This window comes from Myotis nattereri (assembly GCF_964212035.1).
Source record: "Myotis nattereri genome assembly, chromosome: 12".
Taxonomy (NCBI): domain Eukaryota; kingdom Metazoa; phylum Chordata; class Mammalia; order Chiroptera; family Vespertilionidae; genus Myotis; species Myotis nattereri.
The window spans coordinates 58,242,321-58,265,943 of NC_138087.1; the positions used below are offsets into that span (position 1 = coordinate 58,242,321).

The 23,623-nt window shown below is 42.5% G+C and overlaps 1 protein-coding gene across 1 annotated transcript; it reads left to right on the plus strand.

The window, feature by feature from the left end:
* Positions 1-408: 408 nt before the first annotated feature.
* On the plus strand, positions 409-23,141 carry MSANTD3 (Myb/SANT DNA binding domain containing 3). Its single transcript, XM_081103582.1, has 3 exons — positions 409-1,373; positions 13,651-14,101; positions 21,704-23,141. Exons 2-3 carry the CDS (start codon positions 13,684-13,686, stop codon positions 22,111-22,113), a joined length of 828 nt encoding a protein of 275 aa, XP_080959708.1. The 5' UTR covers positions 409-1,373; positions 13,651-13,683; the 3' UTR covers positions 22,114-23,141.
* The last annotated feature ends 482 nt before the right edge of the window (positions 23,142-23,623 follow it).

Below are 23,623 nucleotides of genomic sequence, written 5' to 3' on the forward strand. Positions count from 1 at the left end.
GATTGTGGGGTTCAGTTTGGAAGGGGGAAACCTGAAGAAGCAAAAGAAAGGCATGGAAGGCCTAGGTACTGCACCCTGGGAAAGGGAGTAGAAGGAGGAGCTGAGGGGCTCACAACACTGTCTGCAGAACGGCCAAGCAGACTGCTCAGTTCTCAGCTCCCAAGGAGGCACCTTAACTCTCCTGGTTTGTGATAATTTCTCACTTGAGTGTTGTGGGAGGTCGGGGTTGGACTCAGGCTCACCATTCTCCTGAGTGAGCAGGAAAGGCTTCTTGGAGAGGTTGGTTTTATGTATTTATTTATTTATTTTTATTAATATGTGTGTGTGTGTGTGTGTGTGAAAGAGAGAGAGAGAGAGAGAGAGAGAGAGAGAGAGAGAGAGAAAGAGAGAAAGAGAGAGAGAGAAACATTGATGTGAGAGAGAAACATAGATCAGTTGCCTCCCTTCTTATGCATCCCGACTAGGTATGGAACCTGAAACCTGGGTATGTGCCCTGACGGGGAATCAAACCCCCAACTAACTGAGCCACACCGGCCAGGGCTGGAGAAGGGTGATTTTAAACCCAGGCTTGAAGGAGGGGGTCTTGGGGTACATGGTGATGGTAAAGGTAGGGAGCAGCATGCATAGTGGAAAGAGCAGTTGCTTTGGAGAGAGAGACAGTTGAGGGTATGAACCTGGCTCTGCCACTTCTCAGCCATGCAATTTTTTGTGAAAGTCATACTTTTTATAACTGTCTGGTAGGGACTTCAACAAGTACCCTTTCCCTGTCCATGGTGACATTTGTCCAACAAATGTCTGCTGAGCACCAATCCTGTGCTGAGTCATATGCTTCACGCCAGGAACACAAAGATGAGTCAGAAATTATCTATTCCCTTAGGAATTCCCCAGTCCAGTGAGAGCGATGGACTCAAAGAGCAAATTACAAAAAGATATGGGAAGTGCTACTGTACAAGTCATACGCCACTGGCCGTGAGCTCACGGAGGAGTAACTAATTCATTCTGGACAGAAAACTCAGGGCTAGCTTACCTCTAAAAAGATGAGCTGAGACTAGGACAGAGGTTTTGATTCCCTCCTCCTTATTCTATTTTTAACGCTTGTCTTTGCTCTGATAGTCTCTTTCTTAAAAAAAAAAATCTTGGTGCAGTTGTGTGGGCATAGTTTGTAAGCTGCCTCAAACTTAGAAGGAAGGTGTTATAAATATAATAAGCATAACAGCTTGAACATTAGTTGAGGAAGGTGTCGCAAAAGTTACACAGGGGTTGGACCTTGAGGGATGAAAATGAGCTCTCAGTGGTCCTTGGAGTAAAGGATTCCAGCCAGAGGAAGCCCATGTTCGGAGAGAGGAAAACACAGCAGGTTCAAGGGCACGAAGGTGAGTTGGGTCTGGCTGGGTTGAAAAGTATGTGGAGAGGGTGGTGTGCGGTGGAATGAAGAGGGTAGTGTCATCAGGGCCGGATCCAGAAAGGCCTTGAGTGTCATGTGGGGAGCTTGGACTTCATCTCTTAGGCAGTGGGGGAGAGGTCAGAGGTGTACACCCTGGACTGTGGCACGGTCACCGTGTTTCAGGAAGATCTCTTTGGTCGCTGTTGGAAGAGGGGCTGGAAGTTTGGGAGATCACTGTGGGAGCCTGGGACCTGACCTCAGACATAGGCAGCGAGAATGGGGGAGGCGCGGTAGCTATTCAGATAAAAACATCATAGGTCTTGATGATTGGTTACTGAAGTGACAGTGAAGGAGCACATTGTGGTTTCTGCTTTGAGAAGCTATGTTGATGTGGCTGAAATCAGGCATCAGGATGTTTGGGGGCAGGGCAGTCATTAATGTCCTCTCAGCTATGGAGTAGGGGAGCTCTCTGGGACGCCCATAGTGGGTAGTTAGGTAGAAGTTGCTGGCAGACGACTGGAAACGTGTGTGCTGGTGAGGAGAGAGGATGGGGCTGACACCCCTGCTTTCTTCGGGCAAACACTGAGGACCTACTGTGTGCAAAAGATACCGATGAGATGTCGTTCCAGCCTCAGAAACTCACCCTCCGAGGCTGTGGACATGGATCGGCTGCAGTACAGTGTGATTCCGAGTGTTGCAGGGAGAGGTGAGCCCTTGGGGCCCTTGACCCCGAGATTTGAGAGCTGATGGTTGTTGCTGAAGTGGTGGGAGTAGCGGAGAGAGAGAGTCCTCGGAGACCAGACCAGGCTGGAGTGGGAACACCTACCTACACAGGGTCTTCGTGTTGTAAAAGCACTTTTCAGGGAGGATACTTTAATAATGATTCCGAGGGAATTTCAGAGAAACTGGGATCGGGGTGGGGAGCTGGTTTAGGATGGAGCTTCAGGGGAGGAGAAGGAAGAGGTCAGAACTTTCAAGAACTGTCATCTGGCTGGTGGAGGGGACTGAGGGGGTGGAAGCACGGGAGGTGGGAGCTCTCGCCTTAAACACAGGCTGGCTCTGCTCACAGTCACACTAAGACACAGATGGTAACAATAAACACTTCCAAGCTGCAGGACCGCCAGGAGTGGGTGGCGAAGGGGAAGACGAGGCAGCACATTAGAGCAGTGGTTCTCAACCTTCTTAATGCCGTGACCCTTTCATACAGTTCCTCATGTTGTGGTGACCCCCAACCATAAAATTATTTTTGTTGCTACTTCATAACTGTAACTTTGCTACTGTTAGGAATCGTCATGTAAATATCTGATATGCTGGATGTATTTTTATTGTTACAAATTGAACATAATTAAAGCATAGTGATTAATCACAAAAACAATATGTAATTATATATGTGTTTTCCGATGGTCTTAGGCGACCCCTGTGAAAGGGTCATTCGACCCCCAAAGGGGTCGCGACCCACAGGTTGAGAACCGCTGCATTAGAGGAAGGCAGTTCTGCCCTAGGTTTCAGGCTGGAGGGCCCTCTGAGGGAGAAGACGGAGGGCATAGGTGAGTGATCATCCTGGTAGCCCAGAGTGAACATTTGAGAGCAGGCACGGGCAGGTGTTTGCACCGGAGCGAGTCTGACTACTCTTACCCCTGGATAAAGTGAAATCGTGAAGGCATCAGAGTTGTGGTGGGGCTCTTAAAAGTTTGACGTACAATAATAGTATCTACAAGAAGCAGCCAGGGAATTATTTTTGATAAATCCTTTCTAAAAGGAGAACTTTAAGATAGCAGAACATCTAGTAAAAATTGCAAATGGCAAGCAGGTTAATTTTAACATCTATTCCACAAACCTTTATTGAGTGCCTACTGTGTACCAGGCCCTCTTCGAGGACCTAGGACCGTGGTCGGCAAACTGCGGCTTGGCAAACCGCAGCTCTCGAGCCACATGCGGCTCTTTGGCCCCTTGAGTGTGGCTCTTCCACAAAACACCGACTTCTGCGCATGGGCCACAAAGTTTCAATCGCACTGTATGTGCGCGCCCACACGTGGTATTTTGTGGAAGAGCCACACTCAAGGGGCCAAAGAGCCGCATGTGGCTCACGAGCCGCAGTTTGCCGACCACGGACCTAGGGTGACAGGAATGAACAAGAGAACCGATCAATTGCTTTAGACATTTCACCTGGAGCTACTTAACCTGCAGAGGCTGGGTATGGGTCTTAAATTGTCTAACTTTATTCTGTTGCCATGTTCTCTTTCATTGACTAGTAGCTCCACTTGCTTCATAAATAATCAGAATACCATCTATGCATGTTAGGCATAGATATGGACATTAGGTAGCAGAAAGACAAATGTTGTGGCAACGCTAACATGGACGGGATGGCCAGCAGTCGGTCGGACTTTAGAGAACACTTCCTTTAACTTTACAATGTAGAGATGAGGAGTTGGCAGTCAGGGAGGAAAGGGGACTTGCCTAATCTCCCAAAGTGAGTGTTGGAGTTGAGAGCAGGGCCCTTGAGTTTTCAATGGGATGGCGGCGGAAGGCTTGAGGGTGCCTAACAAACGGACATCTTGATAGGAGAGGCTTCCAAAGAGGAAGTAAGGGGGCGGGGGTTAACATGAGTGATGAAGCTTCACCCTTAGGCCCTCCTCTGTCACCAGGGCCCTGGAAGCCCCCTGTTTTGCTCTGAGCCTCAGTTTACCCAGCTGTAGAGTGAGAGGATTGGACTGAGGTCCCTTTTTAGTGTTAGCATGTTAGGATGGATGTTGCTCCCCCAAAAAGGTGATCAGAATACAGAGTCAGCAGAGCAGGATAGGAAATAGCCTTTCACCTCTTTACAGCGAATTGATTACCCATAACCTGTTGCCAGGCTTCCCCTCAGGGAATGGGGGCCACATTTCCTGCTGCTCACCTGCTATTTTTGTATACTTTCCTTCTTTCAGTCTTTTCCCAAGTTGTGCTAGTGATCATTCTAATGCCAATCCAGTCTAGTAGAACTATGGTTCTAATTCTAGATCCCCCCAATCCTGGAGTAGTGTGCCTGGGCACATCTGTCACTGCTTATCACACTGCCTTGCCACCAGCCCATCCACATTGTTGTATTATGTCTGCATTGGACTAGGATCTCCTCGATATTAAGGATTCTCAGTACAGTCCCCTCTCTGATGTCTGCACATGCTCAGTTCATCCTCGTGTGTCCTCTTTCCCTCTGCTTTCTCTTGATCTCTCACCCTAGTGTGGACACACATGTCCTGGTCATTTCTTGCTTGAAATAGTCTCTGGTGTGCACCTCTTTCTTTCCATTAACATTCTCACCACTCAGAGTCCAGGCCCTTTCTTATCAATTATTTATTTCAGTGATCTCCTTCAACTCTCTGTTCATATCCTATACATTCTTAAGAGATCTAGCTCATATGTCCTCCTGTTGATGAGGAATGAAATAACTTCTTTCCTCCTCTGAACACCCAGTGTGCTGTGTCCCCTATTATGATGTCTGCTTCAGTGTGCCTGTCATTTTACTCAGCAGTTCATGCATGCCAGCTATCCTTCCAGGCTATAGGGTTCAGCTTGTCTTTGTGTCTTGCACATATTTGAGGAAGGTACTGAGCCTCTGGCAGGAGTTCATTACATTTTTGTTGAATTGTGTGTCTATGAAATAAAAGAATAAGTATTTGAGTGTACAGATGGTCCACAACTTATAATGGTTAGGCTTACGATTTTTTTTTTTTTTACTTTACAATGGTGCAAAAGCAATGTTCACTCAGTACAAACTGTACCAGGGATTTTGAATTTTGATCTTTTCCTGGGCTAGTGATCTGCAATATGTTACTCTCTCGTGGTGCTGGGCAGCGGCAGGGAGCAGTGGCTCCTGACAGCCACGCCATCATGATGGTAAGCCACCCATAGTCTACAGCGTATTGTGTTGCCAGCATTTTTTGGATATTATATTTTGTGTTTTGACATTCCATCATGTCTACAAAAATGTCTACCTGTGTCTCCTACTTCTAGTGAGGAGAAGAGGAAGATAGTTACTCGTGAGATGAAACTCAAGGTAATTGCCCCACTGTAGGCAGTTTACTGTGGATGGGAGGGGTAGAAAGAATTACATTTTTTTGAAGCTCTAGTCGATGCTTGTTCTTTATTCCCATTGCAGGGCATCTGTGCAGAGAGAGTAAGGCAGAGCAGGGGGTGTAAGTCTCATTTTACAGATGAAGAACTGCAAGTTAATTGACTTGCCCAGAATCACACAGCTAGGTCAGCGGTCGGCAAACTCATTAGTCCACAGAGCCAAATATCAACAGTACAACGATTGAAATTTCTTTTGAGAGCCAAATTTTTTAAACTTAAACTATATAGGTAGGTACATTGTTATTAACTTAATTAGGGTACTCCTAAGGCTTAGGAAGAGCCACACTCAAGGGGCCAAAGAGCCGCGTGTGGCTCGCGAGCCGCAGTTTGCCGACCATGGATAGGTGAATGCTGAAGTCGGGATTTGAGCCCAGGTTTTCTGCATCCAGTTCTTTGGTTTCATTCATTCACTTTACTTTAAAAGCAGTAGTTTATCAGTGATCTCACATCTGTCCGAGGTCTCAATGCCACAGATCTTTAGTCTTGGTTCCCATTCTGAATGTTGACTTCAGAGAACACCCTTTTCCAGGAAGAGAAGTAGAAGTAAAATCTGGCCAAGTTTCTCTAGCCTTTGCTCAAATTTTGGGACTTAGTTTGACCCTTTGTAGACTTACAATATCATTAGATATTGTATTAGTCAGCTAGGGCTGCCATAACAAAATACCACAGACTTGGTGGCTTAAAAAACAGAAACATATGTCTCACTGTTCTGGAGGCTAGAAACTCCATGGTCAAGGTGCTTGCAAGGTAGACTTTCTTCTGAGGCCTCTTCTTTTGGCTTGTGGGTGGCTGGCACCTCTCTGTGTGCTCACATGCCCACTTGCTGAGCCCTGGGGTGTCTGTGGTGTCTCTTCTCATAAGAGCACTAATCTCCAACCAGCCTTATGACCTCATTTAACTGTAAGCACTTCCTTAGAGGCCCAGTCTCCAAATACAGCCATTATGGGTGGCGGTTAGGGCTTCAACATATGAATTTGCTGGGGAGGGCGGGGGGGGGACACACACGTTAAAAATGTTTGATGCATTTTTGTATTAGGTGGATATTAAACGTATTTATTACAATCTTCTGGTGGTTTAGTCAATGTTAGTGTTTTGGGAGCTGTGCTGATTTCTTTCCCTTTTGTTCTTTTATCATATTGGGATTGTTTTCTTTTCTTTAGTCCTGTCTATGGGTCTTTGCCTAGCCCACAGGGAACTTCTATTGCATTTGGATTTTGCTATTGTATTTGACCATTTTTATTTTAATGCAGCTTTTAGTGTACTGACTGTTTTATCATGCATGATACTCATTTTGTGTCTAGTAGGCCATTTTACACCTATAACAGGATGTAGTCATTCATTACATGTTTGCTTAAGGCCCACTGTATGAGGGTCATTGGACTTGATGGACTACAGTCATGTGTGGGAATGGGTAGCACTCTGTCTAGCAGAACCGCACACAGAAAAGCTGATCTGAACTGAGCAGATTTGGGGCACAAGTAAGGCCAGTCTCTCTCTTTCTCATAAAAGCGGATACAGCAGGGAAGGATTGTTATGTTGTCATCTATAAGCCATTATGGACATTGTCAAGTAGTTTGTAATCTAGAATGTGCTTTCTAGCCTTGAAGTTTCTATGGATAAGCTTCGGCTGGAGATCTCTTTTGGGAAGTTCTTGTTTACTTAGGACTGTCAATCAGATGCTCAAGCAGAATGCCAGCATTTCCTTGAGGAGTGGACCATTTTAAAGCTCCATATTATATCTACAGTTATTTTGCAAACATACATTCTTACCAGATCAATAGCGGAAGTTATTTCAGAGCTTGGGTTGGAATGAGAGAGGTACACCTGGTTGGGGGTGGGGAGTGAGGGGCTAAGGGCCCCAGGTTTGAGACATAGAGGGGTGAGATGATGGATGGAGAGAGGGGAGGAAGAGCCACCAAATAGAGCCAGCCAGAAGCAGGCCCAGCTCCCCCTGAAGTTGCTCTACCTCGGGACCTTTCTCTGATGACAGTTAGATTGTTCTGCAGTTCGACATGTAATTTGAGCAAAGGCACTAGAGGTCTGAAAGAAGAAAGCGAAGCAGAGCAGAGGGTGGTAAGGACCTTGGAGTAAGACTTGGGTTGGAATCCTGGTTCTTCTGCTTACTATTTGTGTGACTACCAGCTAGTCACCGAGCCTCACTTTTCCGATCTGGGAAATAGAATTGGCTGGTGGGGATACACAGCCTACTTCCGAGGTTGCTGGGAATCCGTAGGGGCTTTTGGGGTACACTGGCTCACACCAGAATCCCTTCATAGCCCGGCAGACTGCAACCACATGGCCCCGGGAGGCCTGCTGTTCTACAAAATTAAGCAAAGTAAATTGGTAACTCTGGATTTACTTAGCTAGTGATTAAATAACAGTTTAGTTAACAGGCTATTAATGGTCCCCAGGTGTTGGCAATTCTGAGTATTTGCTTTTGAGAGCAGTTGTATAATTTCTTCTGGTACTTTAATAAAGTTGTTTTTTTTTAACAGAAAAGATTATAATGTAACGAATGATGCTCTCAGGAGCTATTTGGGGGAGGATTAAATGATATACTGCATATTAAACACTTAGTGTAGGGTCTAACTCACCTTGTAAGGTTCAATAAAAGTTATCTGCTGTTATTACAGTTATTAGAGACTCAACTGGCCACACTTAGGGCCAGATCTTTTGAGAATTTAGACCCCCCCCCCCATGAGCCCACCACCACCTGGTGGCAGCTAGTGGTACTGCACACATTGTGAGGAAGAATTAAATTGCATGTAGTTGGAATTCCACCAAGTAGTATAACAGGGACTTTGTTCAGAGTGTGGCTCATTTGCCTCAGAACTGGAATTCATATATCACTAAACAATGAAGTGACACTTTTCACCTCCACAGTTGGCACAGATTTTTAAAAAATGTTAACAGCAAGAGTAAATAAAGTGTGGAAACAGACATACTTGTGTGTTAATAGTAGGAATGTAAATTGGTGCACCATTTCTGGAGAACAGATGGTGATGTAACAAAAGTCTTCAGTGTTTGCATCTTTTGTGGCAACTATTCCTCCCCTAGGGACTTATCTTGAAGAAATAAAGAACAAAGTATATGAAATATAAATATTTATAAATATATGTGCTATATTTATAAAAATACTAGAGGCCCGATGCACGGAATTCGTGCAAGAGTAGGCCTTCGCAGCTCCGGCTGCCTCGACCACCCTTGCAGCCACAGCTTCGTCCGGAAGGTCGTCTGGAAGGTCATCCAGATAGTCATTCTGCTGTTTGGCTGTTTGGTCGATTTGCATATTACACTTTTATTATTATAGATAAAGAACATTACATATAATAGAACAAAACAGGGAACAGTAACTTTTTCATTTGTGAATCAGATTCTCAATCCTATAGCAGTGATTCTTAAAACGTGTGGGGGTGCCCTAGCTGGTTTGGCGCAGTGGATAGAGTGTCATCCTGCAGACAGAAGGGTCCTGCGTTTGATTCTGGTCAAGGGCACATGCCTGGGTTGCGAGAGCTCAATCCCTAGTGGGGGCTTGCAGGAAGCAGCCTATCAATGATTCTCTCTCATCATTGATGTTTCTCTCTCTCCCTCTCCCTTCCTCTCTAAAACCAATAAAAGTATATTTAAAAAAACAAAAAAGTGTGGGTGCATGAGGAAAAGTAGGCATTTTGATGTGTTGGGGCAGAGGAGTTGGGATGGGGGATCAGATCAGAATCTACTCTGGGAGCTGTTTAAGGATATTCAGCATACTTATTGATTTCCTAATAAAAACTATAGAAAGTAAAGTTAGTCACAAACACCTTGGTGGAGAGAGATGATGCAGAAGAGATGTAGGAGATGTGTGTTAATAAATTTCAGTTTGGGGAACACTGATTTACAGGAAGCAGGAATATTGATGAAGACAAAAAAATTAATTCCGGGTCTTTGGGGAAGAAGGAGCCTGGATTAGGTAATTGTAGGAACAGTAGAGCAATATAATCGAAGGCCTGGGAATTTAGGGATGCAGGGACACATCTGCAAAGATAAATTTCCCCTTATTTTAGTTTTGCCCAAGACCAGAGGGCGAAGCTACTATTGACATGGATCTAGACCTCTTCATTTCTGATACTGGATGTGCCCACAGTGAATGTGAGACAAGGTACCTGGTATGTGGGGACACTGATCACGGTAGTACTTCATCTAATCTTCATTTTTGGGAGGGGGTGGTGCCATAGTGGGATGCCCTGGTCAGCTTCCATTGCCTTCACGTAAGGCCCACACTCCTTGGCCTCAATCTCAAGGCTCTCTGATTTGACCAAATCTCCAGCCTCAGGTTTAATAGATTTCAGCTAATCACTTCTACAGTAATTTCTCCCCAGGCATAGTGTGTGAATAGCTGGCTTGTAAAAGTGCGATTTTAAATTAGCGTACCATAAATTTAAAGGTCACAGCCTTTTCACCCTAACTTTAACTATTTTTTTTTTTTTTTTTTACTGATTTTTAGAGTGAGAGGAAGGGAGAGAGATAGAGAGATAGAAACATCAATGAGAGAGAAACATCACCAATCAGTTGCCTCCTGCACACTCCCTGCTGGGGACGAGCCCACAACCTAGGCATGTGCCCTGACCTGGAATTGACCGTTAGGTGCATGGGATAATGCTCAACCAACTGAGCCACACTGGTCAGGCGGGTTAGTCAGTTTTAAATGGACTATGTCGCCCTGGCTGGTTTGGCTCAGCGGATAGAGCGCTGGCCTGCGGACTCAAGGGTCCCAGGTTTGATTCCGGTCAAGGGCATGTACCTGGGTTGTGGGCACATCCCCAGTGGGGGGTGTGCAGGAGGCAGCTGAATCGATGTTTCTCTCTCATCGATGTTTCTAACTCGCTATCCCTCTTCCTCTCCCTTCCTCTCTGTAAAAAAATTAATAAAATATATATTTTTTTAAAAATGGACTATGTCATCACTGTCTTGATGCTTTTCTGTTACACTGAAAAAATCAGAGACTTGGAGAACAGGAGGACTGGGACATATTGGTCCTTTTACTAATGGGAGCATACTTTATTGCTGCATTCATTGTTGCTTAGTGACATTCTTACCATAATGTATTTGAGAGATTAATTTTGTAGGGAACTTCCTGTGAGATGTGAGAAAAGTGCGAAGTCAAAAAACACAGAGTTTCAGCAGAATAAGACATTTACTAAGCACTTATTGTGTGAAAGATGCTGGTTCTGCACCAGGGAGGGTGGCATGATGACCTAAGGGAGTCATGATTGAGTAATTTGGAGTCACCAAAGGTAAGAGCCCAAGAAATAGTTGTGAAGTGATAATAAGAACACCAGACTCTTCAAATTCATAGAAGATTGCTTATGAGGGACTGAAGGTGGGGAGTGGGGGGAAAAGGGGAGATGTTGGACAAAGAGTACAAAGTCGTGGTTATATAGGATGAATAACTTTACAGATCTGGTATGTAGGCATGAAGACTATAGCTAATAATACTGTATTGAACATTGGATACACGCTAAGAGAGTAGATTTCAAGTGTTCTCATCACACACAAAAGTAGCTGTAAGGAAATATGTTAATTAGCCTGAATGTAGTAATCATTTTACTATATATATATCAAAATAAATTTATGTATGTTAAATATATATAATTTTTATTAAAAATGAAAAGGGCCGAAACCGGTTTGGCTCAGTGGATAGAGCGTCGGCTTGCGGACTGAAAGGTCCCAGGTTCGATTCCGGTCAAGGGCATGTACCTGGGCTGCGGGCACATCCCCAGTGGGGATGTGCAGGAGGCAGCTGATCGATGTTTCTAGCTCTCTATCTCTCTCCCTTCCTCTCTGTAAAAAAATCAATAAAATATATTTTTTTAAAAAAATGAAAAGGTATGTAGACTTTAATAATAATGGAGAAAAATGTAATATTTTGACTTTTTAAAATAATATATAATTGGTAACTCTTACTATAATATGCGAACAAAGACTTTAGAGGAATATTGCATAATAAAAATGGCTATTTGCTATGTTAAGGAAAAAAAAGAATACCAAACTATTAGGACAGTCCAGGTTCTTGACTTCTCAAGTTGCCATCTTTGTGATGTTGGGCAATCCATTTCACTTTACTGGCCCTTACTTCCTTGATTGAAAAGAAGGATAAAGAAAATGTGACATATATGACATAAATAATACACACATCACACATATACACAATATATACATAATATATGTGAGATTTATGTATATAAATATATAATGAAATATTATTCAGCTACAAAGAAAGGAAATTATGCCATTTGTGGCAACATGGATGGGCCTTGAGGGCATTATGCTAAGTGAAAAAAGTCAAACAGAGGAAGACAAATAATGTGTAATCTCACTTGTATGTGGAATCTTTAAAAAGGAACAAATTCATAGATACAGAGAACAGATTGGCAGTTGCCAAAGGTAGAGGTGGCAAGAGGTAGAGGGTGGGCAAAATGGGTGAAGATGGTCAAAAGGTACAAACTTCCAGTTATAAAATAGTTAAGTCCTAGGCATGTAATGTACAGCATGGTAATTATCATTAGTAATACTGTATTGGTTATTTGAAAGTCCCTAATAGAGTAGATCTTCAAAGTTCTCATTATAAGAAAAAAATTGTGGCTATGTGGTTTAATGGATGTTACCTAGACTTATTGTGGTGATTTTACTCTCTATATATCAAGTCATTATGTTGCACACCTGAAAATAATAAATGTTTTATATCAATTATATCTTAATAAAAATTCATTAATGGATAGATGGATAAATAGGATGTGCTATATCCATAATATCATTTGGCAGTAAAAAGGAATGAAGTATTGATACATACTACAGGGTAGATATACATTGAATACATTATGTTAAGTCAGAGATTTTCAACTGGTGTGCTACAAGAATTTTTAAAACATGCAATACCTAACTATTTAGTCAGAGGCATGGACCTCTTTTCCCTTAGCTTAATCAAATTTTAAAAATGACAACAGCCAATACAACAAGAGTTGTCCAGAGTTAAAGAAATAAAAATTATACCTATGTCTGTCAGATTGTCAAAAAATACATTTTTTGGTGTGCCATAGAATTTTAGTAATTAGTTTATGTGTGTCATGAGATGAAAAAGGTTGAAAATCACTGTGCTAAGTGAAAGAAGCCAGTCACAAAAGACCTCATATTGTATGATTTCATTTATATGAAATGTCCAGAAAAAAAAAAAAGAAATAAAAGGAGGTATTGGGCTCAGTCTCTAAGTGCCTGGGCCCTTTCACTTCTGAAATGATATAAATTATTTACATAGGATTGTACACTTTAACATGGCTTTTAGACCTTGAGGATCACAGATTCCAAGCCCTCATTTTAAAGATGAAGAAACTGAGTTTCCTCCAGTGGTCGGCAAACGGCGGCTCGCGAGCCACATGCGGCTCTTTGGCCCCTTCAGTGTGGCTCTTCAACAAAATACCAGCTCTTCCACAAAATACTGACTTCTGCTCACGGGCCACAAAGTTTCAATCGCACTGTACGTGCGCGCCCGCACGTGGTACTTTGTGGAAGAGCCACACTGAAGGGGCCAAAGAGCCGCATGTGGCTCGTGAGCCGCGGTTTGCCAACCACGGCCTAGGAGCTTGGCTGTATCCAAGGTCACAGACATAGCGATGGAAATGTCAGGTGTTTTGGGCGATTTCTTGGTGATTCTGAAATCCTGATAGTGTTTACATGATCTCTTATATTTGATTACACAGTGGCTTCTTGGTCTTCAGCTGTGACAAAACTTAGAGAACGCTGTTTAGTTGAAAAGCTGCCTAACATTCTGAATTTGGGGAGTAATCAGTGTCCTCACATGAAGCAGGAATAGATAAGTTAACAAATTAAGAGCTCCATATTGAAGTTCCATAAAGGACGTCCAACTTGTATTTTTCTGCTGATATTCTCAGAATGGCCAAGACCTCCAACACAGGACCTTCTCGAACATCTACGAAGTCCTAAAACCCCACTCCTAGTAAACCTCCGTTTTCCTGAGACGGCCCTAAGTCAACATTAGCAGACAAGAAAGGAGTGCTGTGTTTCAGACGAGAGGATCAAGTCGGGGATTAGCTTTAAGTGATTTGCTGACATTTTTATTCCCGGCATTTGTAATGATTGTTCCCTACTTCCCTTTACAGGATAGCTAACGGCCAGGAGAAACAGAGTGGAAAATGCAAAACAACGAAATTATAAAACCGGCCAAATACTTCTCAGAATTGGAAAAGAGCATCCTGCTTGCTTTGGTCGAAAAGTACAAGTATGTGCTGGAATGTAAGAAAAGTGATGCGCGCACGATTGCCCTCAAGCAGCGGACCTGGCAGGCGCTGGCCCACGAGTACAACTCTCAGCCCAGCGTGTCCCTGCGGGATTTCAAACAGCTGAAGAAGTGCTGGGAGAACATCAAGGCTCGGACGAAAAAAATTATGGCCCATGAAAGGAGAGAGAAAGTGAAACGCAGCGGCAGCCCACTTCTGAGTAGCCACGTGCTGGGGAAGGAGAAGATCGCCAGCATGCTGCCCGAGCAGCTCTACTTCCTGCAGAGCCCTCCCGAGGAAGAGCCCGAGTACCACCCCGATGCCGCCGCCCAAGGTATGGGATGGCCCTGAGCTCGGCTTGCATGTGCTCGCTGGGTACCTGTTCGACGTGTGAATGTTAAAATCCTGAATTCTAAGGGACTTGATAAAAAAAGAAACTTGAATAGCAAACCTGAGTTTCCCAATGCAAAGTCTCCCATGTATGTAGAACATTCAAGTCACATAGTCCATAAAAACAAAAGCACTTGTTTATATCCTTGTACTATCTCTCTTACTGCTATTGTTACTTAAGGATAAGGAAAACGAAGGGGCTACATGAATATAGTTGTCATTAATGAAGTACTTTAGTTGCTCATCTTAACCTATCTCAGATATATTGAAGTGGATTTGTTCGAAGGTTTATTTCATTCATTCGATCTTTTTTTTTTTCTCCAAAAAAAGTGCTTATTGAGGACCGATAATGTGCAAAGCACTGCATGAAGTCATGCAAAAGGCCACATTAAAAGAGTGAACTATTTCAGACTTAATTCAAGTTGTGAGACTAATAGAGCAAATACCCATTTAGCATTCACCCAGATTAAAAAACAGCATTTCCACCCACTATTATATTGTGATCTACAGTTTTGGTTTGCGGCACTCCTGGTAACTTGAGGAATTCTGGGGAAAAATTATGTTCTTTTTAATATACTTTCGTTGAAAAGATAAACATGTTATATAGAGTTCTTCAGGAAGGAAAAGATGTCATATAATCAAGGAAGCTTTAAAAGGTTGGGATTAAGGGGCTATTGAAATGTCTCCAGGCAAGAAGAGGGTGAGAGAATGCAATAATTCCTGCCTCTTCTAAGATAAGAATGGCTAGTTTATATGAAGATCATTGTACTTTGCACTTAATAATTTCTGGGAAGATCAGAAAGCTGCTCATAGATGTGCTAAAGACACAGCAACAGGAACCTCTGATTTGTGGCTTGCAGGATGAGAAATTCACTTATTAGTGTCCCCAGAGTAGTTTGAGCTCTGAGGGACTAGTTAATTAAGAGTCAGAGTGTTATCTGTGTAGGGTGAAAAAGATAATAACCAAGTGAACTGAGTAACACATTTCGATTAGCACTTTTTTTTCCCCCTGTGGGCAGATTATCCTGGGAACTTAAGTTACAATCAAAAGTTTGCTTGCTGCCCTAGCTGGTTTGGCTCAGTGGATAGAGTGTTGGCCTGCAGACTGAAGGGTCCCAGGTTAAATTCTGATCAAGGCCATATGCCTGGGTTGCGGGCTCGATCCCCTGTAGGGGACATGCAGGAGGCAGCTGATCAATGATTCTCTCTAATCATTGATGTTTCCATCCCTCTCCCTTCCTCTCTGAAATCAATAAAAAAATATTTTTTAAGAAGTCTGCTTGCTGATCATCTGACCAAGGTTAAGTCCATGGAGCCAGTTGGGCAAGCACGGTGGTTAAAGTCATGCGCATCATACATCATTTTCCAGTTGTAGGAGCCCTGTGTCTGAATTTTGATTCTTGAGTCCTAAGCCACAGTGCTTTCCAGCAAACAGTGTTTATGTGGATACCTGTCAGCTCTGTTTTGCCCCCTCTCCTTGCTGCTTCTGTAGGGATGAGGCCCACCGCTACGAGACAGTGGTCTTGTTTTCGAGACGTTTGTAGCTTCAGCCAGCTACTCTCCATCTTGCTGACCGTGGAGCCATCCTGTCCCTGTGAGGCAGTGAAGGGACTGGTGCTGGGATGGGAGGGAAGGAGGTGAATCAGCAGGGCTACTTTTCAAATTATTTATGTTCCCTGGGAGATGTTACCTAGGAAGGTGCTGGTGTGGACTGCTGTAGTTCACTTTGCAAATTTTTGATCTGTATTATTGTGTATTGATTTCAAGGCTTGTTCTAAGAGGACAGTCTCATTCCCCCCCTCCCCCCGTTTTCAAATTTTAGGGTAGGATCTAGAACGTTCATAAGTGTTTTTCTCTTTCTTTTTGGAGGAAATGATATAATTCATGTATTCATAAATACAACTGATAAGTTTCCAGCAAGAAGGGGATAAATATGGACTCTCAGTGTCCTTCCTGTCATGACCTTTGGTAGACACCAACTTGTAAAAGAGATTGATATTAAATTGGATGTTTGTACATATATGGCACATGAAACTTCTCTTTTTGCTGGTGATTATTAAAGTATAGCCAACTGCTACCTGTTCCTGTCTCCAGGTCAGATTTGTAGTATGGCAGAGACCCATGGTGCTTTGTTAGTTGGGGAGTGTGTCCAAAGTAATCCGTTAACACAGGTAGATAAGGTACTGGAACTCTTTCTATACATTAAAACAGCTTTGGTGTTACCCAACTCATTTTGCATTTAATTTACTTTTAGGAAATAAAAAGAAAGCTGAACTTGTCAATCCTTCCTTCTGGGTCCTGGTGGGAAAAAGGTTGAAAATATGCAATAGGGTTTTGGCTCTCATTACATCATGTGTATTTTGACACATGGAGTGTGTGTGTGTGCACGTGTGCATATGTATGTGTTTTACTTTAGTTAGTATCTCTTACACTGTGCTGTCCAATACAATAGTTATAAGTCACATGAGGCTAGTAAACCCTTGAAATGGGGGCAGACCGAATTGAGACATGCTATAAATATACACCCTGTATCTTGAAGACTTAGTACCAAAAAAAAGATGTAAAATCTCTTACTAATAATTTTTATATCAATTACATGTTGAAATGATAATATTTTAGAAATGTGGGACTTAAAAATATTTTACTATAATTAGTTGCACCTCCTTTAATGTGGTATGAGAATTTAAAATCACATATGTAGCTTATATTATATTTCTATAGGGCAGCACTGTTCTAGCACGTTGCAGAGTACCTGTTGCAGAATTAGGCACTCAGAGAATTGTGGGACTTTATTAGCCAGGATGGAGCCTTACAGTATTCCACTAGAGGCCTCCCTTCAACAATTTTTTGTGATCTTCATCACTGTACCCAGGATAGTATTAGCTTTGTCAATGACTTTCTTGAATGTACATCTGAATTTGAACTCAGTAGAGTTAAAATGTAAGTTTAACCCTTAGTGTATTTAAAAAAAACACATACTCTCCCCTTAAATATGTTAAAAACACTTTGTATTCTGTAGATTGATATTTGATAATTTGGCTTTGATACTTATCTTCCATTTTAAGATAAGTGAGATTATCTTTGGTGAACATGTTTGCAGAACAAACTAAGGGAAACCACAAAATATGCTGGAAGTAGTTAGGACGGTAGGATGACAAATGTCAAATATATTTAAGCAAACTAAGCTTTAAGATAGTATTTAGATATCTTAAGAGAACTTACAGTTAATTTCACATGCTGTTATTTATTATAAAACTATGTTTAAATAATGCAGACATGGGTACTCAAAGCTGTAATTAACACAAAAACATTCCTTAATGAATTCCACTATTACTCCAACTTCGTTCTTCTGGGGTGAGAACTCAGGTATAGGGTACTGGATTTTATTGCCACTCATGGCACACCGGCATCACTGGTCTGGGAAAAGCCCACTTTTTGTGTTACTTATATGTTTATTCACCATTCAGCACTTTCCTTCTCTTCTCCTATCCCTTCATCATCAAATGTGTTCTCTCACATGTTCTTGAAAGCATGCATTGCTGTTTTGTGCACATATTTTTCCTCATTTAAATAGATTAGAAATTGTGCTATAGATACCATTTTCTTGCCATTTTTCTCTTAGAATAATGTTTTTAAGATCCATTCCCATTGCAGCATGTCAGTCTGATTTGTTTTCTTAGTCGATACATAATATTGCATATTGTGCATCTATCACCTTTTATTTATTCATTCTCCCAGTCAGTCCTGTTTCCTTTGTTGTGTTGAGAAGAGCTGGTGTTTGGCCTGAACACAGTTTCCTTCCCATTCTTTTACTGCCATAGTAGGCTTTTCCTGCTGGTATTAAATTCACTCGAGTTGCCCAAATGAAAGAATGCTCCCTTGACTGTGTTCTCTGGTCCCAGGGAAGCCCTTAGGCCTTCATATCCATTTTGCACAAGATTGAGTTGTTTTCTGCTTCGGGTGGCTTTGTTTTACCTGGGAGAGAGATTACATGGTGTGTGTTTGCCGTTCCCAGGGTAGTCTTTTTCCAATTAAGAGAAGATTCTCCCCATCTGAACACTAGCTTTCATTCATGGGAGCTAATATTTGTGTGAGAGTTAATTAACTACTTCATCAGGCTTCTCTAGTTTTAGGCCCCCGCTCCAGCTAGAGTCTTCTCAAGAGGCCTGGCTTTCTTTTTTCTTTAAAATATGTATGTTAGTACACATTTAAACTAAATAAGGATTGTTGTAACATACAGCCATTTCTGTGCTCCCAGACATGAACATACTGTCTTCATGTTCACAGCTCTAGAGAGAGATTTGGAGATCAAAATTTGGAATATACATCTACATTCTTAATAATAGATAGTTTTATAGTGAATACAGTGCGGAGGCTGCATTTCAAGATACATAAGTGATCAGCTGAGCAAGTGAAGTAGTGAGAGGCTAGGTGTTGTGCTAGTTGAGCTTGGATTTTGGAATGGTGAAGCCATGGATTGGAATCCTGGTTCTTTCAACTAGCCACTTTGGATGTGCTGTTTGATGTTCTGTAATAATACCTCCTTCAGTGGGTTGTTGTAAGGATTAAATGAGGTAATTCCTGTAAAATACTAGCATAGTGCCTGAAAATAGTAGCTGCTGTCATCATCATCATCATCATCATCATCATCATCATCATCATCTCCCTAAAGCCTAGAATTGTTGAGATAAAAATGAGCATTTAGATATTGGGAGAGAGGAGTGATTGTGAGGGCATAAACTCAGGAGTATCCTCCGGAATGAAATCAAAGAGAAAAGAGGCTAAAGGTACCAAAAAATATCTGTGTCCAGTCTTCAAAGAAGGTACTTTCAGATCTAAGGCTAGAAAGGAAACGGATGAGGTAATTCACTTCACAGTTGATGCTCATATCTGAGGGACCTATTCTTAGTGTCCCATTGCTTTGTCCTGAGCCTCGGCTCTTTCCACCTAGCTGTGCTGTGTGGGAGCCAGTTCGTCCCCCACACATTTCTTACAGGCCCAGCAGTGTACTGGACCCTGTGCTGGCTTCTTTATGAGGACGAATAAAAGCTAGTCTCTTTGTTCAAAATATTCTAGTTAAAGCTTCAGCTTGAACAAGTGCTCTGCCAGACATAGGCTCAGGAGGCAGGGGCAGCATGAAGGAAGGACATCTGGTGGAGGCTAGGGCCATTGGACTTGGGAAAGATTCCTAGGGAGACATTTTCATTATCTCTGCATGATATTGAAGCATTCCTTTTATATATATATGTATTTCAGAGAAGAAGGGAGAGGGAGAGAGAGATAGAAACATCAGTGATGAGAGAGAAGCAGTGATTGGCTGACTCCTGCATGCTCCCCATTGGGGATCAAGCCCGGACCCAGGCATGTGTGCTGACTGGGAATCAAACTGTCGGTGACCTCCTGGTTCATAGGTCGACGCTCAACCCATGAGCCACACCAGCCGGGCCAGAAGTACTCTTTTTAACCTTCTCTTTCAAATGTAAAATTTTTACCTTTTCTTTAACCTTAATTACGGACTAGTTATGCTTGTTACCCAACCCCTTGTAGTGAAATGATTTAAACAGTAGCCATTTTCCTTTTACTAACAGAGTATTGTGAGTTCCCCCACTAGCCATTAACATGTACAGCATCCTATCTTCTGGAATAATGGAGTGGACATAATAATGTAATCAAGTCTTGTGAATAAATAGATAGTAGTTTTCTCCAAGGAGACAATTCTCATTATTGAAAGTGTAAAACTTCCCAAGAAAGCCTTGGGAAGACTCCATGGGTTAGTGGTTTCCTTATTGAAACTCCCTGATTAATATTAATGTCATTGCCCTATAAAAATAGTGGTGTCAATGTGGCACCACCAAAAATGGTATAATTTTGTATCATATGCTTTTTTCCCCTTTTGTTCAAGGCTTCAGACAGTAAATATTTACTAGGTACCCACTGTGTACCAGGTAAAGTCATTGGTCTCAATGATGAAAGACATGAATAAAGCATGGTCCCAAAATAATACTAGTACAGGGTATGCAAAACACAGACTTTATTCTTGTATTAGTCTTTAATAATTATTGTATTATTTTCTGTATGAACAACTGTAAACCTACTTTTGCCCCACCCCATATGTGTTAAGTGCTGTAACAGAAGAGTAAGTGTAGGGAAAGGAGAGAGCTCAGGGTTCTCAGAGCAAGTGGCATTGATCCTGAGGGAAGTAGGAGTTGAGGGGAGGTTGAAAAAGGGAGAATGGAGTAAGAGTGTGTGTTTGAGTGAGTTGGGGGGCGGGGTGGGGACAGATAATCCAACTTCAGGTTGAAGGAACAGTGAGTCAGAATAGTGAAGAAAAGCATGGCCTTTAAGAATGTGAGTAGTTTGTGGTAATTGAAGGGTGCACAGGATATTTTGAAGAGTAAGAACAGAAGCTAAAGGAAGGTTAGAACCAGATTATAAGGGTTACTTAGGGTAGATTGAAAACAGCCAAAGAGAAGAACCTCAGGGGAGTATTAAAAGGTTAGAGGTGGGTGGAACAAGAGTCTGAGTCCCGAAAGGAGACTTGAGAAGAAGCAATCAAATCAGTGAGGAAGTTGTAGAAAATTTAGGAGAGGGTGATGGTTTAGAAGCTAATAGAGGGGAAAACATTTCAAAAAGTATGTCAAGTGCTAGGGAGAGGTTACCTAAGCAGGACATTGACAAGGGTCTTTGGATCTGAATATTGACCCCCAGGCGGCAGTGTTAGAGGTAACTGCCAGATATAGATCGAAGGAAGCTAAGCCAGGGAGGATAGGCTCATTTTGCAAGAAGGAACATTTATGAGATAACTACCCAGGGGAAAGGTAGTGACCAGGAAACAGAGCGATGACACCCTCTTGGGCTTGGAACACATGTTCATGGCTGGATGAGGAATTGAGCAAAGGAGATCAGACTGAGGGAGAACTTAAGCTCAAAACCCACTGTTGGCCTTGTACTGTGGTTTTCTGCTCTTTCAGAGTTGTGTGCACTTCAGTTTAGAACTTACATCAACATCGATTCTTTTTTTTTTTTTAAATCTTTTTTTTTATATATATATATTTTTTATTGATTTTTTACAGAGAGGAAGGGAGAGAGATAGAGAGTCAGAAACATCGATGAGAGAGAATCATCGATCAGCCGCCTCCTGCACATCCTCCACTGGGGACATGCCCGCAACCCAGGTACATGCCCTTGACCGGAATCGAACCCGGGACCTCTCAGTCCGCAGGCCGACGCTCTATCCACTGAGCCAAACCGGTTTCGGCACAACATCGATTCTTGATTAAGCTCAGTCTCTGACCCTCTTCCCACAGTCTGCAATTGTAGAAATGACATGACGAAACACCTTATTATTACTTCTTAAGGGAAAAATTGCTTTGGATTTATGGGTTTTAAAAAAGTCAGGTGTGGCAAGGGTACGTGTAGACATGCAGGCCAAAGCAGATGCTATTTCAGATACATCCTGTACTGGGGGACCCTGTCTTTGAAATAGGATGATTTGCTCTCTGCCTGTAAAATCTTTGAACATATGTTTTCTGCTACTGTTTTTCAGAATCATTTGCTGTTTCAAATAGAGAACTGTGCGATGATGAGAAAGAGTTCATACATTTTCCAGTATGTGAGGGGACCTCTCAACCTGAACCCTCGTGTTCAGCTGTCAGAATAACAGCCAATAAAAACTACAGGAGCAAAACCTCTCAGGAAGGTGCTTTAAAAAAGATGCATGAGGAAGAACACCATCAACAAATGTCCATCTTACAACTGCAGCTGATACAAATGAATGAGGTGCATGTGGCCAAAATCCAGCAGATAGAGCGAGAGTGTGAGATGGCAGAGGAGGAACACAGGATAAAAATGGAAGTTCTCAATAAAAAGAAGATGTATTGGGAAAGAAAACTACAAACTTTTACCAAGGAATGGCCTGTTTCCTCATTTAACCGGCCCTTTCCCAATTCACCCTAAGACTGTGAGGGTGGCTCCCTTGTGGTTTTGATCTGTATTGGCAAAGAAAGTCTGGAACATGAACTTGCGGTCAGTAACCTGTAACAGAGCTACAACTAGGAAACATAGAGTGGTAGTAGTCACTTATTTAAGAATACGTTCAGGTAAACAGCTGCACTCTCTGTACCCCTTCCGTGGCCAAGAAGCTGTTATAGTCTTCAGAAAATTATCACTATGAGTGCTATCATTCTGAATGTAATGTCTCTTAATTAGAATTCATACAAGAACCCTGTGTGAGTGTTGTATTTTTTTTTAAATCCAATGCAAGTGTGACTATAAAGGAGTGTGGCTGATTTCTTTCTTTTTTTTTTTTTTTAACCAGACAGTAGAACTTTTCTGTCCCAGTGATGCCCCCCCATTGAACGTGGCTGTCCCAGGAGGCCCCACGTCTCTCCAAGTGGTAGAGCTGTCGCTCAGCACTTGCTAGAGGTCTTTAGGGAACCTCCAGGAGAGCGGCAGCACCTCGTTCATTTTCCAGTCGTATCCTCTGAGGGTGGACTTTCTGATTTTATTTTATTGTATTACTTTATTTTATTTTTAAATATATTTTTATCGATTTCAGAGAGGAAGGGAGAGGGAGGGAGAGATAGAAACCCCACTGATGAGAGAGACTCATTGATCGGCTGCCTCCCGCAGGCCCCCACTGGGGATCAAGCCTGCAACTCAGGCATATGTCATGACTGGGAATCAAACCTTGACCTCCTGGTTCATAGGTCAACGCTCAACCACTGAGCCATGCCAGCTGGGTGACTTTCTGATTTTAAACAGCCCAGCATGTGGAAGGATATTTCCTGATGTGGCTCCTCTACTACCTTTTACTTTTTTTTTTTGGCCTTTTTAAGGTCTTTCCCCAAAGAGGAGTTCAAATAATGTCGCCAACAAAGGGAGCACTGTTGGAACTAAGAATGTAGCTACTTTGAGGGAGAAATTTCGTTTAGATTTCTACATCCTGTCATGTTTGTTTTATTAAAAGAAAAGACTTGCAATTTTATAGTCACACTGTGTATGTTCTTTAAAGGTGCTGCCTCCCCCACTGTGTGCCAGGTTTGGCCTTCCCTCTGTAGTTTTCCCCCTATGTTGTACTATTGAGTTAATGGTTGCCGTTGTTTCTAATCTTTAGCCACCTTAGGATCCTTCCCTCAGCGTGCTCCTGGTGCTAGCTAATAGTGATGCTATATAGTTTACGTTACACAGTTAGCATTGGGCTTTTAAGAACCCATTATCAACTTATTTGGAAATATGGATTGATAAATGGATATTTTGGTTGAGCTGTGATATGGCTTCTCCTGCATCCTAGTGTTAAAAACAGCCCTGAGAGTTGGGCACAGCAGTAGCTGGCAGAAGGGAAGTGACAGTTACGGCTGGTCAGCAACTTCTGAGAATGAGATTTCAAGGCGGTGGGTCGGGGAGGGAGAAATAGGGATGGCAGAGGCTGTAGGGGGGTGCAGGACTGGGAGTCAGGGCCTGAATT

What these genes read in the sequence shown, in the direction of transcription:
- MSANTD3 (XM_081103582.1), top strand. Translation starts at nt 13,684, where the DNA reads ATGCAAAACAACGAAATTATAAAACCGGCCAAATACTTCTCAGAATTG. An exon ending in CCCCGATGCCGCCGCCCAAG is followed by an intron (nt 14,102 to 21,703) that starts GTATGGGATGGC and finishes ACTGTTTTTCAG; the next exon opens with AATCATTTGCTGTTTCAAAT.